This window comes from Siphateles boraxobius, unplaced genomic scaffold (genome assembly GCF_051911475.1).
Source record: "Siphateles boraxobius isolate OS27281-9 unplaced genomic scaffold, OSU_SipBor_1 30, whole genome shotgun sequence".
Taxonomy (NCBI): Eukaryota; Metazoa; Chordata; class Actinopteri; order Cypriniformes; family Leuciscidae; genus Siphateles; species Siphateles boraxobius.
The window spans coordinates 17627974-17644619 of NW_027508920.1; the positions used below are offsets into that span (position 1 = coordinate 17627974).

At 37.6% G+C, this 16646-nt stretch overlaps 1 protein-coding gene across 2 annotated transcripts; it reads left to right on the forward strand.

The window, feature by feature from the left end:
* Positions 1-516: 516 nt before the first annotated feature.
* On the forward strand, positions 517-16026 carry ilvbl (ilvB (bacterial acetolactate synthase)-like). Of its 2 annotated transcripts, XM_077248376.1 has the most exons (16): positions 517-633; positions 797-965; positions 2049-2250; positions 2331-2458; positions 5202-5340; positions 6110-6221; positions 6343-6442; positions 6717-6814; positions 7271-7407; positions 7669-7803; positions 8566-8680; positions 9001-9170; positions 12674-12744; positions 12883-12954; positions 15203-15308; positions 15497-16026. In XM_077248376.1, exons 2-16 carry the CDS (start codon positions 864-866, stop codon positions 15673-15675), a joined length of 1866 nt encoding a protein of 621 aa, XP_077104491.1. In that variant the 5' UTR covers positions 517-633; positions 797-863; the 3' UTR covers positions 15676-16026. The 2 variants fall into 2 exon arrangements, with proteins under 2 accessions (XP_077104491.1, XP_077104492.1); XM_077248377.1 differs by lacking the exon at positions 517-633 and having other exon boundaries at positions 721-965.
* Positions 16027-16646: the final 620 nt, after the last annotated feature.

A 16646-nucleotide genomic window follows, 5' to 3' on the forward strand; every position in this document is an offset into this window, starting at 1 on the left:
CAGCCTCATTTCAGACTACCAAATATATAGGCAATTTTTATTGATAATGAGGTAACGTAGATTTTTTTTGCTGACATTTTAGAAGTTTACAAATTTTTTAAAAAATATTATGGAAGAACGTTTTGTTTTATTACAGATATGTACGAAATATGTGTAACCTGCAGGACATAAAGGTGATGCTCCTGTCAAAGTTCAGAAGTTCTTTAAACACTTTTAACGTTAGACTAAAGGGCATTTCAATGTCTTACGGTGTCAACATCCTGAAAGCCAATGGACCTGCATTGATTGTGATAAATTTAAATACATTACAAAATACATGTTATGCCTGCGTAAATACAACAAAATAATAAACAAAACAACCAATTCATTACACCAGCCACGCGTTTCCTGGAGTTTGTACAGATCTACAACGACGGAGTTACGTTTCAGCCTTCTATTGGATGACTGTGCTGTCAATCATGTTACGGCACAGACTGCTATTCTCAAATGAATTAACGTAAAGCGCTGAATGGGCCAAGCAGAGACAATTACTCAAACAGCGGAACAGATGTCCCGCCTATTGCGTACCGCTGTCTCACTCGGTCCATTCAGCGCGTTCATCGGCTTCAGCAACACCTGCAGAAGAACTGGCAGGTACAGTGTTGTTTAACCTTAACATGGCCTTGTCAGGATCAGACATGACAGCGTGCTGAATCTAATGACCATAATCTCGCCCTTTGTCTAGTTACTACACGGTCAAAGTCAATTTCGTAGCCCACGACATTGTTACCGGCTTGTTCTTTCATTTGTTTTGCAGGGCAGGTCTCTAACTTAACTGGCAGGTGGACATTAGGTCGTAAACCACCAACCAATCCACTCTAGCAATGGACATTTCCGTGGTTTTGGGCTGCTCTCTGAGTGCTGCCCTTGGGGGTGTGATCTTTGTATCTTTCAAACTGGGCTTACTTTACCAGCTATTCCATAAGGTATGATGAAACATTCTTTCTGTCTGTCTGACTGCACAGTTTGAGACTTTCATACAGTTAAGCTAGTTTGAAGCATACATATCTGTCTGTCTGTCATCTTATATAACCATAACTGCATGTTTAATAAATAATTGTCAACTATCAAATCAAGAAGCAGTTTCTTGCATAAGAATGTTTAAAGTATATATGTGACAGGTTACGTGCATGAGTGTTCTTGCAGCAGGAGAAGGAACTGGACAATTTATTTTTCTTACATTTATGTATTTATGTGTACGTTTTCTGAAGTCTTATAATAGCTTTGTGTGAGGTACAGACTGTAATTTGCGGTGTTACTCGCTGAAAACACTTTTGCGAGTGGGTCTCATTTGTGAACAATTTATTCATACTGGTTTTTTTTAACCTTATCAACGGATTCGTTAGGAAAGATCTGACACAAAAAAGCGATTAATTCATGAATCAGACATTTCTATTTCTTTTATGAACTGTCATGATGGAAAGAAAGGGCTCTCATGGTTTTTGTTTCAGTCCAGTGGACTTCTCTACTGGTGCTTATTTTAAACGTGAAAGCTCTAGTCTTCATTCTTTGTAACTGTCCGCTAGAGAGACATTTTCTAGAAAGTAATTACACTCTTAAAAATAAAGGTTCATGCAGTAGAAAACACTTTTTTGGTTTTACAAAGGACCTTTCAGGTGAACAGTTCTTAAGTGTGAAGAATATTTTAATAACCTGAAGAACCTTTTACTACTATATAGAAACTTTTATGCAATAGAAAGTTTACATGGATGATAAAGGTTCTTCATGGAACCGTCAGTGATAATAAATAAACTTTTATGATAGACTTCTCTCTGGCGGCTTATGCAGGGTTTCTCCAATCATTTAGTCCGTTTAAACTCCACCCCTGCAAGCTTGCGTTCATCTGCCTTCATTTTTTAAGGCAACACCCACATCTCAACATCCAATCAACAACCATTGCACAGAACCTAGTGTCCGCCCTACATTTTTGCGAGTTTCTATTCTGATATTCCGTTATATAAATTCTCTTCAGAAAACAACTGACTACTTTTATTGTTCATCACTCTAAGACAGAGAGACAGAGCCCTCGACATGGAGGAGAGAGTGTGGCGGAGGTTTTGCGGGCTCATGGGGTCAAATTCGTCTTCACATTGGTGGGAGGACACATCTCGCCCATCCTGGTGGCTTGTGAGAAACTGGGCATCCGCATCGTCGACACCCGCCATGAGGCCACAGCCGTGTTTGCAGCTGATGCCGTAGCAAGACTTTCTGGTAAGACTGCTCATAAACAGAAGCGGACAGATCACATCATGTTGTAGAAGAAGCTGAAAATCTTCTGTTTTGCTGTTTAGGCACTGTCGGTGTGGCTGCGGTGACGGCGGGGCCGGGGCTGACGAACACAGTGACTGCGGTGAAGAACGCTCAGATGGCTGAATCACCGCTGCTTCTGATTGGTGGTGCTGCTGCTACTCTCCTGCAGGTCAGGAAGTGCCTTATAGAATATGAGTCACGTGCACTTCATGCGCATGTCACCTGCGTATTTGCTCTTTGCTCTGGTTGGCTCTGGTTATCTTTTCTTCATATTTCTTTCTGTGTCTTGTGCAAACATTAGATACCATCTCAACTCAGGGGTGATTCTCAGGGAACTAGCCTTGACCCATGACAGCAAGGATTTGGTTATAAAAATCACTAAAGGGATAGTCACCCAGAAATGACAGTTCTGCCATCATTTCCATACCCTCATGTCAGTCCATACCTGTGTGACAGAGGTCTTCTATCGTGCTCCTGGAGGGCCACTGTCCTGCAGAGTTTAGTTCCAACCCTAATCAAACACACTGTATCAGCTCCTCAAACTCTTAAGGATTGCTTGAAAATACAAAGGCAGGTGTGCTGAAGCAGGTTGGAACTAAACTCTGCAGGACAGTGGCCCTCCAGGAGCACTATTAAAGACCTCTGCTGTATGACAAACAAGTTTGGTTACCATTGACTTCCATTTTATGGAACAACCCAGTTGCCACATACATAAATACTTTCCCACAGCGCTGCATCTAGTGTTGTAACTATTGTACCGAAAGTGTGCCAGTTCACACCAAGAATGATAACAATAATGATACCTAATCCTAATGCATAACGATAAATACAAAGTTCTGTCATGAAACTCTAGATGGTGCAGGATGATGGGTGCTTCTCAATCTAAAGGCCCGTTCACACCGGGACAAATTTCGCGCGCGATATTCGCCGACGTTTAACGCCTCGTGATTAAACAAAGGGCGCCAATGTGAGTGTGCACACCGACGCGAAAAACGCCACGCGTAAAAGCGTCCTTTTTTTAAAAAACGCCTTAAATACAGCACTTACTACTACTCTTGGTATGGAGTCATTCACACAGCGTGTGTTGTTGGTTCAAAAAAGCCTTGAGAGCACAATAAAATGGAACAGAAACCAGGGGTCTGTATATTTCTGTTTTACATTAAGCGGCATCTAATGTCAGAGATAGAATTTGTAAGTTCACTCGGCTCATCGTCAGCGAAAATCGTTTGGGTGTGAACACAAAAAACGCGTTGAAAAACGCTGGCAAATAACGCGCGCCGATATTCGTCCCGGTGTGTACGGCCCTTAACTCAATGTGCTAACAATCACATCATTCTCTACAGGACACAGCTGATTTGTTCCTGTTGCATCAGCAGCCAATGAGCTCGCTGCTCAAACTTTCAAATACTTGGTCAGTGTTTGCTGTAGTAGTTTGCAGCGTGATTTCAGAAACCCCTCATCTTCCCCAGCTCCACCTGTATAGATCTGCTATGGTTAATTCATGTGTGCTATATGTCTTACATGCTCACAGCAGTGTGTCTGTGTGTGTATTGGCACTAGCAAGTCTTGTACTTGCTCTGCAGCAGCAATAATCAACAGCAGCAACGATATCATCATCAGCAGCTGCGTAGCCGATCTATTCTGCCAATACCAAATACATTAACATGGTCATATCCATTACCATGCCAAACACTCAGAGAGTTGTCATGACAGATCTATATTAGCATCCACACCAATGCTCAGTAACGTTATGTAAAAGTCTGCCGCTTTAAATGCTCAAACACTTTAAGGTTGGGTGGATTGGATTCTGATTTGCTGTCAATGTTTTTTTATCATTCATCTGCTGGAATTTTCTTTTCTAAAAGTGATTCCAATAATATTGTTCCTCTGCGCAGTTATAGTTGTTGTGGTGTGGACTTACCTCAACTCATAGGATTAGAATGATTATTAAAATGTATATACATTATAAGTTTCTTAAAACTTAACATTATAGTTATTCTTCTTGATGTGAACTAGGTGTTGCACAGACTAGTCAACTTTAATGCTCTGCCATGCCGCTTTAAGCTTGACTTCGACTAGTCGCTGATCATTCATGGCCTAAAGAGGGCGCAACAGGATAAGAAATCTTCAGGATAAGAAATAAAAAAAGTCCACTTTTACACTCTGTTTCCAAAAGTTAAAATGACAAATAAATGCATACTCCATGAGCGCTCCACAAGATATGTTTGATTATAGCATCTGGATGCTCAAAATTGATCGAGAATGAGTAATCATGAATGCACATTTTAAACAGCTGATTGTACACGTAAGTTGTAATGCGCACACATCACGTGTAGATCCGTGCACACAGAATCATTCAGTTGCGCAGAAAGATATTGTCAACACTGTTCTGTGATTTATCAATAAAATAGCTTAGAAACTGAGAAGTTCTAGCATATATTTCTTAGTAACTAAAACCCACAGCTTCACTGTTAGCAGAGAGACGCTGCCAGGTGCAATTCACACACAAACACTTTCTCTCACAGACAGTAATGCATTCATATAAATGTAATCTTTACTGTGCTACTTTATCTATATCTGATTTAGAATGAGCAGAAATCTGTGAGAAATATTATGCCCCAAAGACAAAAGAACTGATAAAAATAAGCTGTTTTGTAGGGAGTGTGTGAGATGCCATAGCTGTGCACAAGGCAAACAGCGTTCGAGTCTCAGCTCGAGGTTCAGGCTTATTTGTTCATTAATGATGTCATCAGCGACTACTTTATCACATAATAAATGTCGACTTAAACAAATCTGAAGTTGTTCAACCCCTAGTGTAAACAGCTTTTTTCAGAGAAATTATTTTTGGGTGTCAATTACATCATTCTCTTTATTCTTTGTCATTAATAAAATGTGTGACTGTTTCATTACAGGGTAGAGGTGCGCTACAGGATATTGACCAAATGTCCCTCTTCAAGCCTCTCTGTAAGTTCTGTGCGTCAGTGAGGACTGTGAGAGAAATTGTACCCACTGTGAGAAAAGCCTTGGCCGCCGCACAGTCTGGCACACCAGGTACAACGGCGCTGAAATTTACCCAGCCCTGTAATCTTGTATCCTTTTGCTGAAATTCACTGTACTGACAGTGAAATACCAATCACATGATTTGTGCAAATCTGAGGAGTTTTTTGTGGGGTGGGTAGCTTTATATGAACATATCTCTGAGGGGAACTGACTCTTCAGAGAAGTTAATTAGTGCCTAATAAAGTAGTTCATAAGCGCAGTGCTGCTTTGTGTATGGGGTAACCGGGGTAACTGCTGCATTTCTGCTTTTTATATAACTGACGCCTACTGTAAATGTGCATTTTCATTTAGCCCGTCGGCCACTTTTGTTTAGACCAATGCAAATATTTTTTAAATAATATAATATATATAAAACAAATATATAATCATTTATTATTTTTACTCCTCTCTTTTGTCTTTTTAAACAGTAGTTTATTGGAAATATGAGTTTTATCACTGTATACACCTTTACTTTATAAAAAAAAAAGTTTTTTGTCAACTTGTATTATTTGAACTGTAAAGCCGTTTTTACCATCATTTTACAGTTTATGATTTTTCCATAGACATTGGAATTGTTTCAAAACTACATAGCTACCTAAATGTGTAGTTCTATTCTAATGTCAGAATTTTCCATAACGATTCTACCTTGAATCCAATTCTCTCTTTCTTTTTTTTTTTTTAAAGCAAAGTGAATTCCACTCGTAAATAATTTAATTGTATGTAAATGAGCCCTGTTTGTAATTCTGTGAGTGTAATTCTATTTCTTTGATTTCTTTGACAGGCCCAGTGTTTATAGAGTTTCCCATAGACACACTGTACCCTTATCATGTGGTGGAAAAAGAGTTTGCCCCTAAAAACACTCCCAAAGGGCTGATGGGAAAAATCATTGCATGGTACAAACATTTATCAGTATTCACTTACTATTATTGTCACACCTGATCTTGTTATTAAATGACTAGTGATTACATTTAGAAGTGTTTGATAACTTTTTTATTATTATTTGTTATCTTTTAGGTATCTCAAGAATCATTTAACAAACTTGTTTGCTGGAGCTTGGGAGACGCGTGATCTGTCCCCACTTCCTGTTCACATCCCAAATGCCACGGAGGATGAGGTAAAGCTTGTCTACATTGTTGTGGCATATTTCTGTAGATGCAGTCATAGTTATACAGTTACTCTGAAGATACAACTGATCAATTATATTATAATGATTCAAGAATTGCTTTATCCTCACCATCAAGTCTCAATAAAGCACATAACATGAACTACACCAGGGAAAAACCCAAAGCTGAAGGAGAAATGTTGAAATGTTGACTTTTGGCCCAAATACATAAGATAAGATCACGGTGCACTTGAATGGCTCTTGACTGACCCTTTACTCTTCGCAGGTCCAAAGGTGTGTGGAATTGGTGAGCAGAGCCAAGAAACCTGTCATACTGCTTGGCAGTCAGGCAACGTTACCTCCCACACCAGCAGATGATGTCAGGTACATTTCAGCTTTCTCTTCAGATGATCTTAAAACAGTTCAGGAGCCGCCTTTCTGGGTTTGAACTTCTGACCTTTAGGTCACCAGTCAGGATTCACCCAGCACACCTAGCCTAAATTAAAAATGTAATACTAAGTATAAATACAATGTAAATGTAATAATAAAGAAACGTGTTTAAAAAATGAAATGTGCACGGATAAATTATCAACAATAAGATTTACATCATGCAGATAGTTTGTTAGGATGAGTTTTCATTTCATGCCGACTTTAAGATCCTAAGAAACATAAATTTAGATTCAAACTTTTGATTGGTACAGTGTGTATTTATGGAATACATTGATCAAAGTCCAAAACAACAGCAAATGATATACATTATTGATCAAAAGCCTTTGACTCCGATAAAAGCACCCATTAAATTGTGCTTGTCATTAATTTTTTTTTGTATGTGTCTCACAGAAATGCCTTGGAATCTTTAGGCATTCCCTGCTTCCTGGGAGGAATGTCCCGAGGGATGCTGGGAAAGAACAGTCCACTGCACATTAGACAGAACAGGAGAGATGCCTTAAAAGATGCTGATCTCGTGCTGCTGGCAGGTGGGAAACAGCACCAGCTACTGTACAGTTGGAATATGGGCAGAATTTGTGTTGTTCATTTCTTTGTACGTTTTGAAAAGTCTGGGAATATTAGTGAACTTCAAAATTAAGATTTCCAGGCCTAGGAAAGATAATTAATTCAATTCTAAAAAGTAAAAAGCAAAATCATGGACATTAATAAAATATTACAATTTATGGGAAGTGGAAAAGTGTGAGTTTTGCATAGTTCTTGTTCCTGAATGTATTTGTTTTGGTGGATAGGTACCGTGTGTGATTTCAGACTGAGTTATGGGAGAGTGCTGAACAGACGCAGCAAAATCATTGCAGTCAACAGAGACAAGAGTCAGCTGCTAAAGAACTCAGACATGTTCTGGAAGCCAACAGTGGCCATTCAAGGTGAATACATTTTTATTATACACTACCTTTCAAAGGTTTGGGGTTGATTGAAAGTCTCTTATACTCTTAAGGCTGCACTTATTTTATCATACAATATGGTAAAAACAGCAATATTATGAAACATTATTGCACTTTAAAATGTTATTTATTCCTGTGATGCAAAGCAAAATTTTCAGCATCATTACACATTAGTGTCACATGACCCTTAAGAAGAATTTGCTGCGTTATAATATTTTTCTTATTATCAATGTTGAAAACAGTTGTACTGCTTAATATTTTGGGGAAAGCTGTAATACATTTTTAACAAGATTTGATAAATAGAAATAGAAAATTTAAAAGAACAGCATTTTTAGAAATAGACATCTTTCAAGACATTATAAATGTCTTTATTGTCATTTTTGATCAATTAATGCTTTGCTAAATAAAAGTATTAACTTCTTTCTTTTTTTATAAATCGTACTAACTCCAAACTTTTAAACGGTAGCGTATATATTAAAATAGTTGATAATTTCAATCAACAGATTTGTTACAAAAAAAGCAAATACATTTACATTAAATGACACCAATAAAACTAGACACACAATTTATATAATTATATTATATAAAAAACAGTGATAATCAGCAGCATTTAACTGAATATTTTGATAGAAAGCAGAGGCTTAAATTAATCAGTGAACCAATTCACTAAAATTAAACTTAAAATATATAACATGTACTGATATTTGTGTTACGTAACAAGGTTTCCTCTCCCAACTGATTCAGGCGATGCTGGTTCCTTCCTCCTGCGTCTCTCGAAAGCCCTGAAGGGACACAGATGTCCAGAAGAATGGCCTCAGAAACTGAAAGAGGGAGATGACATCAAAGAGAAAACAAACAGGTGATCTTATTCCAGCCGTTGTACTGGTGCTTAGATTCATTGACTGTGGAGACTGCAGTTTCCAGGCCATAAACAACACATTTTGTCACCGTTCGTTCTTCAAGTCTGTGGTTCACGATGGGCTCCACTTTGCTTGGCATTCTGGTAGAAAAGAGGCAGACCTACAAAACATAGTCAAACACCACATACACACCTTTTAAACATTTAAAAACAATTTGCAGTAATCCCTCCTTTTAATTAAAAGGTGTGACCATATACTTTTGGCATGTTTGATGCTATCTATCCATATATTTTATGTTAAAATTATGTTTTGTCCTTAGAGCGAAAGCAGATGAGAAGACAGAGAGGCATTTGAATCCTTTGAGTGTTTTGCACCGTGTGGATGAGCTCTTGGCTGAGGACAGCATCATCGTGGCTGATGGGGGTGATTTTGTCGGCAGCGCTGCATATATCATGAGACCACGAGGCCCGCTCCGCTGGCTGGACCCAGGTTAGTCACAGAAGATCCCTATGTCTTCAGCATTCGTATGCATATAACGCATCAATTCTAGGTTTCATTACACACACTTAGCGATTTTATTATATTAGCATTAAAATTATATCAATATCTCTTTAGGAGGCTATTTAATTCGCACAACAACATGCATTAGTTCTGTGCCTACCTGGAGAAGTAACATTTGTTTTTGGTCCTGACCAGTAGCATTAAAATAAAAGAAGATTAGATGAAAATACAAAGTCAAGTCACCTTTATTTATATAGCTCATAATACAATACAGATATGTTTCAATGTTTCAAAGCAGCTTTACAGTGATAACAGGAAAATTATGTATTTTTGCTGTTGTTCAGCTGAAGTCAGTTCAGTTTTGATTCAGTTCCATTGTAAAAATCATCAATTGTTAAATTAGTTTCATCTATAATCTATTTCATCTATAAAGCGGTTCTGCAAAAAAAAGATGTCATCGTCCAGCAGAGTTCAGTTCTCATACAACAGCGTCAGTACAGTCAGTTCAATAATATCTTTGAATATTAAAAGCCCCCAACTAAGCAGTGCAAGGCGACAGTGGCAAGGCGCCCAAACTGTGGACGAGGCCTTCACAGGGGATTGTCTAGTAGACACAGTCTCTGCTGACATTCAGGGCTGTGTTTTGGTCGTGTCTGGGTATGGACCAGATCCAGCTGACTACGGTAACCTCGGGATAAGGATGAGACAGGCAGACTAATATTAGCGTAGATGCCATTCTTCTTTTGGAAGTGTTATAGTAAGTGTTCACGGTTCCGACTGACCTAATTTATGCAGCCTAACAATCCTTTAATGGATGTGAGTTCTAGAAATTGATAATGTGTTATGTGTATGGCAGGTTACAGAGATGTGTCTGCTTCCAAAACAAGGATAGGAAGCTAAATAGGAAAAGGATCTACTTCCTGCAGTTGATTTTGATATTCTGGGTATTATCAACTGGCCATAATTTTGAGATCGCAATAGACGTGAAGGACTATAATGTGTTAAGAGATTGCTCAAGTTCTGAGGAGCTAAACCATTTAGTGCTTTGTAAGTAATTGGCAAGATTTTAAAATGCAGTGTTGAATAAGGAGCCAATGCAGTGTTGACAGAACCGGTCTAAAATGGTCATACTTCCTAGTTTTAGGTGCTGCTGCATTTTTGATTAACTGGTGTTTGTTTATTAAGTGTGCAATGCAACCACCCAGTAGAGCATTACAATTATCTCGCCTTGAGGGCATGAAAGCATGAACTAACTTTTCCAGATTTGTCATTGAGAGCATATGTCGAAATTTAGATATATTTTTAAGATGGAAAAATGTGGTTTTACAGATAAAAAGCTAAAAATGTGTCTTTCAAATTAAAGATTGGTTTCGAAGAGCACACCCAGGTTTCTAAATGATGACGAAAACTTGACAAAACATCCATCAAGTGTTAGACAGTATTCTAGATTATTATGTGCAGAGGTTTTTGGTCCAATAATTAAAATCTCCGGGTTTTTTTTCAAAATGAAGTAGTAGGAAATTACTGGTGATCCAATTTATATTAACTATGCTTTCTGTTAATTTTGTGAATTTGTTTGTTTCGTCAGGGCGCGAAAAAATATAGAGCTCAATATCTCCAGCATAACAGTAAAAGCTAACGCCATGCTTCTTAATGATATCTCCCAAGGGTAGCATGTACAGGGTCCTAGTACTGAGCCTTGAGGTACTCCATACTGAACTTGTTATCGATATGATACCTCTACATTTACTGCTACAAATTTGGTAACGGTCAGATAAGTATGATTTGAACAATGCATATGCATTTCCACTTATGCCAACTTGATTTTTAAGTCTATTCAAAAGATAGTATCAAATGTATCTCTAAGATCCAGTAACAGTAATGGAGAGATACAACCACGGTCAGATGATATTAAAGAGCAAATCATTTTAAACTCTAATGAGAGCAGTCTCAATACTGTGATACGGTCTAAACCCTGACTGGAAATCCTTGCAGAAACCATTTCTTTCTAAAAAGGAACTTGGTTGTAAAGATACTGCCTTTTCTAGTATTTTTGACGAGAGGTAGGTTCTAGATTTCAGGTCTGTAATTATCTAGACAATAATCTTAAATTAAATCAACAAATGAATGCTGTAGTTAGTGCTAGTTTTTACCATCTTTTCCGGTTAGTGAAAGTTAAACCGTTTTTCAGCAGACAAAGTTTTGAAACTGAAACACTTTTATCTGTACGTTTGATTCAGAATGCAGCTCCCCATCTACAGTACTTACGTAACCCTGCAAACGCGACCATATAACTATTTTATGCTCCTTGCACTGGTTGCCAGTCCGTTACCAAATTGATTTCAAAATTCTTTTATTAGTGTATAAAGCTCTTAATAATTTGGCCCCTAAATATCTCACCGATCTATTTGTTTCTTATAGCCCATCCAGATCACTATGGAGATTTCACCTCCTGTTTGTTGAGCTTCTGCAGTAGCCGGCCCAAAGCTGTGGAATAATCTGCCACTGTCTGTCAGAACAGCACATATGTTAGCTGAGTTCAAATCTATATTCAATTTTTTGAATTGAATAATTCTTTAGGATCAAGTTGCATTAATAACAGCCAGCTTACAAGTTTTTGGTACCCAATGTCAATGATGAATTATTAATATTAAGAACAGGATCTATGACTTCTGGAAGCATCCCTTTCAGTAGTTTAGTCAGTATAGATTTTAACATACATGTTGTTGATTTTGATGATTTAACAAGTTTAGACAATTCTTCCTTTTCTATAGCAACAAATTAATAGAATTGTTCCTCAAGAGTGTCTATACAATGACATCTGATGTGATACTGTAGTAGACGGTTGCATAGTTATAATTTTCTCTCTAATCTTGCAATTAAAGAAATTCATAAAGTCATTACTTCTGTTCTGGTTGGAAACGTCTAAAGTTTCCTTTTCTAATTTGCAAACTAAGAAAGTCATTTCCAGTATAAAGCACAGAGAACCACATTCAGATCACTCGTCCAAAATTCATGTCACTGAAGCCTGTACTTCCAGGTCAGGGAGCTGGCCATCCAAATCTATAAGAGCCAATGAGAGTAGAGTGCTGTCTAGCCCACCCTCACAAGAAGTTTATGCCATGGTGAACGAAAAGTTGGTAAACGAAAACTTTGAAAATATAAATAAAAAATAAGGCAGTGATTTAATTTAAACTTATGATTATGACTATAGTGTTTATTTCATAATCCATGATTTGTGAAAAGTAAGCTTGGAAAATTGTGAATAAAGAATGCTGTTTATTTAGATAACATGCTGCATTTTTGCCATTGAGTCAACTGTTTTCAGTTTGTCTTCTTTCCTCATTGGGTATTTGTCAATTCCATGAAAAGCTCTTTTTTGGCACCAATCTAATTCCATAATAATCTTCACCTCTATTTTTTTTTCCAAACATGACAAATGCACTCATAGTCTTTGTGTCATCATGACTTGTGGCTTGTCTTTGCACCAGGGGCTTTTGGGACTCTGGGTGTTGGAGGAGGGTTTGCGTTGGGAGCAAAACTTTGTCGACCTGAGTCTGAGGTAAGGTCTTAAAGTTAACTTAAATGTATTTTTTTATTTCTTGTTAAATGTGTTTTTCTCAAATCTACAGTTGAATCACAATGCAGCTTTAGTCACATTTTATTGTGCATGTAAACATAACCAATATCTTGTTTACAGGTATGGATCGTTTACGGCGATGGTTCCCTCGGATACAGCGTGGCTGAATTTGATACCTTCACACGCCACAAGGTAACAAACAAGCCCTTATATGGCGTTATTTTTTAGTCAAACGTTATGAGCGTGTAAGACATGCTCACGAGCACATTATGTTATTTCACACGCGCAAAAATGAACCTTCAGCTGGCATGATAAAAGTACTCGCGCACAAATTCAACAACCGAGAGGTGTACAGGTAGCTGCGAGCGAGCGCCTGGCATACTCTCACAGGTTAACTCTGCTTGTACAGTGGAATCCTGCTCGCGCGCAGCGGCTTCTGCTCGCGGAGTGCTGTTTTGCTCGCGCAGTGGATTTCTGCTCGCTCAGCTGATTTCTGCTCCCTCGAGTCTACATGACTTTTGACAATTTGGGGGCGGAAACCAAGGAGGGCACTGACCCTCTTATGATTGGTCACTTTCATCGTAATCGCAACCACAGGGACATCTTTGTACCTTGATGGACAGCTCTCATTACAGGAAGTCAGAGTCAAAGGATCTGACGGAGTTTTTTTTTTTTTAGTTTTTTTTTTAAATGAATTTAAACTGTATATAAAATCCTTAAAAACTTTGAAAGGTCCTAAAGCACAAAAAATATATGATACCCTAAAACACTTCCCAACTAAGATAAATGGATGAACAAAGACTGAATTCTCCCCTTATGTCATGTTATATTATAATTCCTTACCGTTTATTTATTAAAATGTTTATTTTGCTTACAAATATCCTTATTTTTGTACTAAGACTACATTTATATTCTTGTTGTATGAAGAGCAGCTCCCTCTGACTATATTGTCCTTGTATCCTATTCTAAAGAAAAGGAAGTTATGCAGCCATGTTTGTCTGTAAATCTTGATATTTCAATAAAAAATAAAAAACTCCGTCAGATACTTTGACTCCGTGCTTCCTGTAATGAGAGCTGTCAATCAAAGTACAAAGATGTCCTTGTGGTTGTGATTACGATTAAAGTGACCAATCATAAGAGGGTCAGTGCCCTCCTTGGTTCCGCCCCCAAATTGTCAAAAGTCATGTAGACTCGAGGGAGCAGAAATCAGCTGAGCGAGCAGAAATCCACTGCGCGAGCAAAACAGCACTCCGCGAGCAGAAGCCGCTGCGCGCGAGCAGGATTCCACTGTACAAGCAGAGTTAACCTGTGAGAGTATGCCAGGCGCTCGCTCGCAGCTACCTGTACACCTCTCGGTTGTGGAATTTGTGCGCGAGTACTTTTATCATGCCAGCTGAAGGTTCATTTTTGCGCGTGTGAAATAACATAATGTGCTCGTGAGCATGTCTTACACGCTCATAACTTTTGACTAAAAAATAACGCCATACCCTTACAACACTGATTGTAACTTTTACAGCATCAAGATCAGAATGCATTCAAATGTATGTTTTGTAAAAAATGCACAACATTTCTCTAAGTTCAGCCAAAAGTATACTCTCATGTCGTTCCAAACCCATAACACCTTTTGTTCCTCTCTGAAAAACAAAAGGAGATATTTTTAATGAAGATATTTCTGTCCTGCCATTGAATGTCTATTCTATCAAAAGTTTGATGCTTCAAAACATTCATAAAGAGATCCTTAAATAAACTCACGTGAACCCATGTTTAATCTAAGTCTTCTGAAAAGACATATTGCTTTATATAATGAACAGATTTTATTTAGTTGATATTTGATTATGAATATTTTTCATTCATGTATAAACATTGATCAGTGAAGCTCCACTGCCGCTCAGCAGCACTTGACTTGCTTGATGCGTGAGAACAAACCTCATTGGATCATGTGGAAGCTCTCATGATCAAAGTTTATATGTGAATAAAAGCCTAAATTAAATCTGTCCATCATATAAGGTGATTGTTTCTCTTCAGAAGACTTGGATTAAACTGATCGATTCATATGGATTACGTTTACATTGTCTTTAACAACTTTTTGAAGCTTGCAAATTTTTGTTGCGTGGACTTTTAATGGAGGGGCAAAAATTATAAGATTTGTCACGAAGATGAATGAGTGGCTTATGGGTTTGAAACGACATGAGGGTGAGTAAATGATGACAGAACCCTAATTTTGGGGGAAACTATCCCTTTCCCTTTAAATCTGTGTTAATTTGTAAATTGGCAAAGTTTCAAAAGCATTCGTGGCATGTTGTTCACTTGCCTCATAGACCTCCATTGTAAGCTCAAAACTTTCAACAATACTTTGTTTGTTTTAACCTACTTGACTTTATTCTGTTAAAATGCATGCTGTCAATTAGCTTGTAATGACTACCTTGTCATCTCATGTCAGACCCCAGTGATCGCTCTGGTAGGAAATGATGCGTGCTGGAGTCAGATCTCCAGAGAACAAGTGCCTATGCTGGGGAGCAACGTGGCCTGTGGTCTTGCCTTTACAGGTGAGGCGCAATCATTAAATTGTTGTCCACTGCACATGTAAATGTTTTAAATCGCCAGTACATCTAGTGATCCACAAAAACATTCAAACTAATTATCTAGCTAATTTCCAAGGGAATATATTGTAATATCGATCAGTCATAGTGATGTGTTGCATCACATGCTGTTCCATTTCTTCTCTTCCTTGCAGATTATCACATTGTAGCTGATGGTTACGGCGGAAAAGGTTACCTGATTGGCCGAGAAGATGAGTCGCAGCTTGATGACCTCATTAAAAAGGCACAGAAGGAGTGCAGAGAGGGAAAGGCAACTCTGCTAAACGTTCTGATCGGAAAGACCAACTTTAGGGAAGGTTCAATCTCAGTTTAGAGAGAGAAACTGTGTACCATCCGGCCTAGATACCCAAAGTCTTTCTTGTGTTGAACTTGTCATGCTCAAAATATACCATAAGACACAGCCTTTACTAAGTTAGATAGATTCAGCTGATTTGAAAGGAGATCAAACAACTACATATCAGATGATCAGTAACATTTAGTCCTAACCCCCCCCCCAATTTTTTTTATTATATTTAAAGAAAATTAAGCCTACGTTTAAGACTATTTTAAGATGTTTTTTCTTGTATGACATTATACTTATGATGATTTCCCCCTCAATTTTCATCACCATAAAGCAAAAAAGGGAGAAAATATAATTTAAATGAAAAATAAATAAATAAATAAATATATATATATATATATATATATATATATATATACATGTTTTGCAAGTTATGTTTTCACTGAGCTGAAAAGGAGCAAGCACAGTGCCTTCACTTTGTCCAGTAAATATAGATTGATGAATGAATATATATCATATATATATATATATCATATCATATCATATCATATATATATATAATTTTTGAGTGCCTGTATTTACTGAATGTTAAACCGATTTTGTTCAGAAAATCACATATTTGCTAGAAATATTTTTCAAAAAACTTTGTGTGAATCGAGTGGCTCTATGTTTATTAAAAACCTTAACCAAAGAAGTATCCTGACAGATGCTTGGAAATACAGTCCTGTTTTTTGCTGAAATATCAGACCTGGACATACCATAAGGCCTCTCCTCGGTTTGTGATTCATCACTTCAGCATCACCCAAAAAATGACCATGTGGATATGGCATAACATAATTTATCAAGATTTGCTGATGTAATAAAATCTCTAAAATACAGTGTTATAATATGTTTTGTAGGTGTCAGACCGCCATGCATCCAAGATAATATAACCATGTTGCCTCAATATACCCTAAAAATGAAAACAGCATTTCTAAGACCATCACTTTTGCATCTGCTCAGGC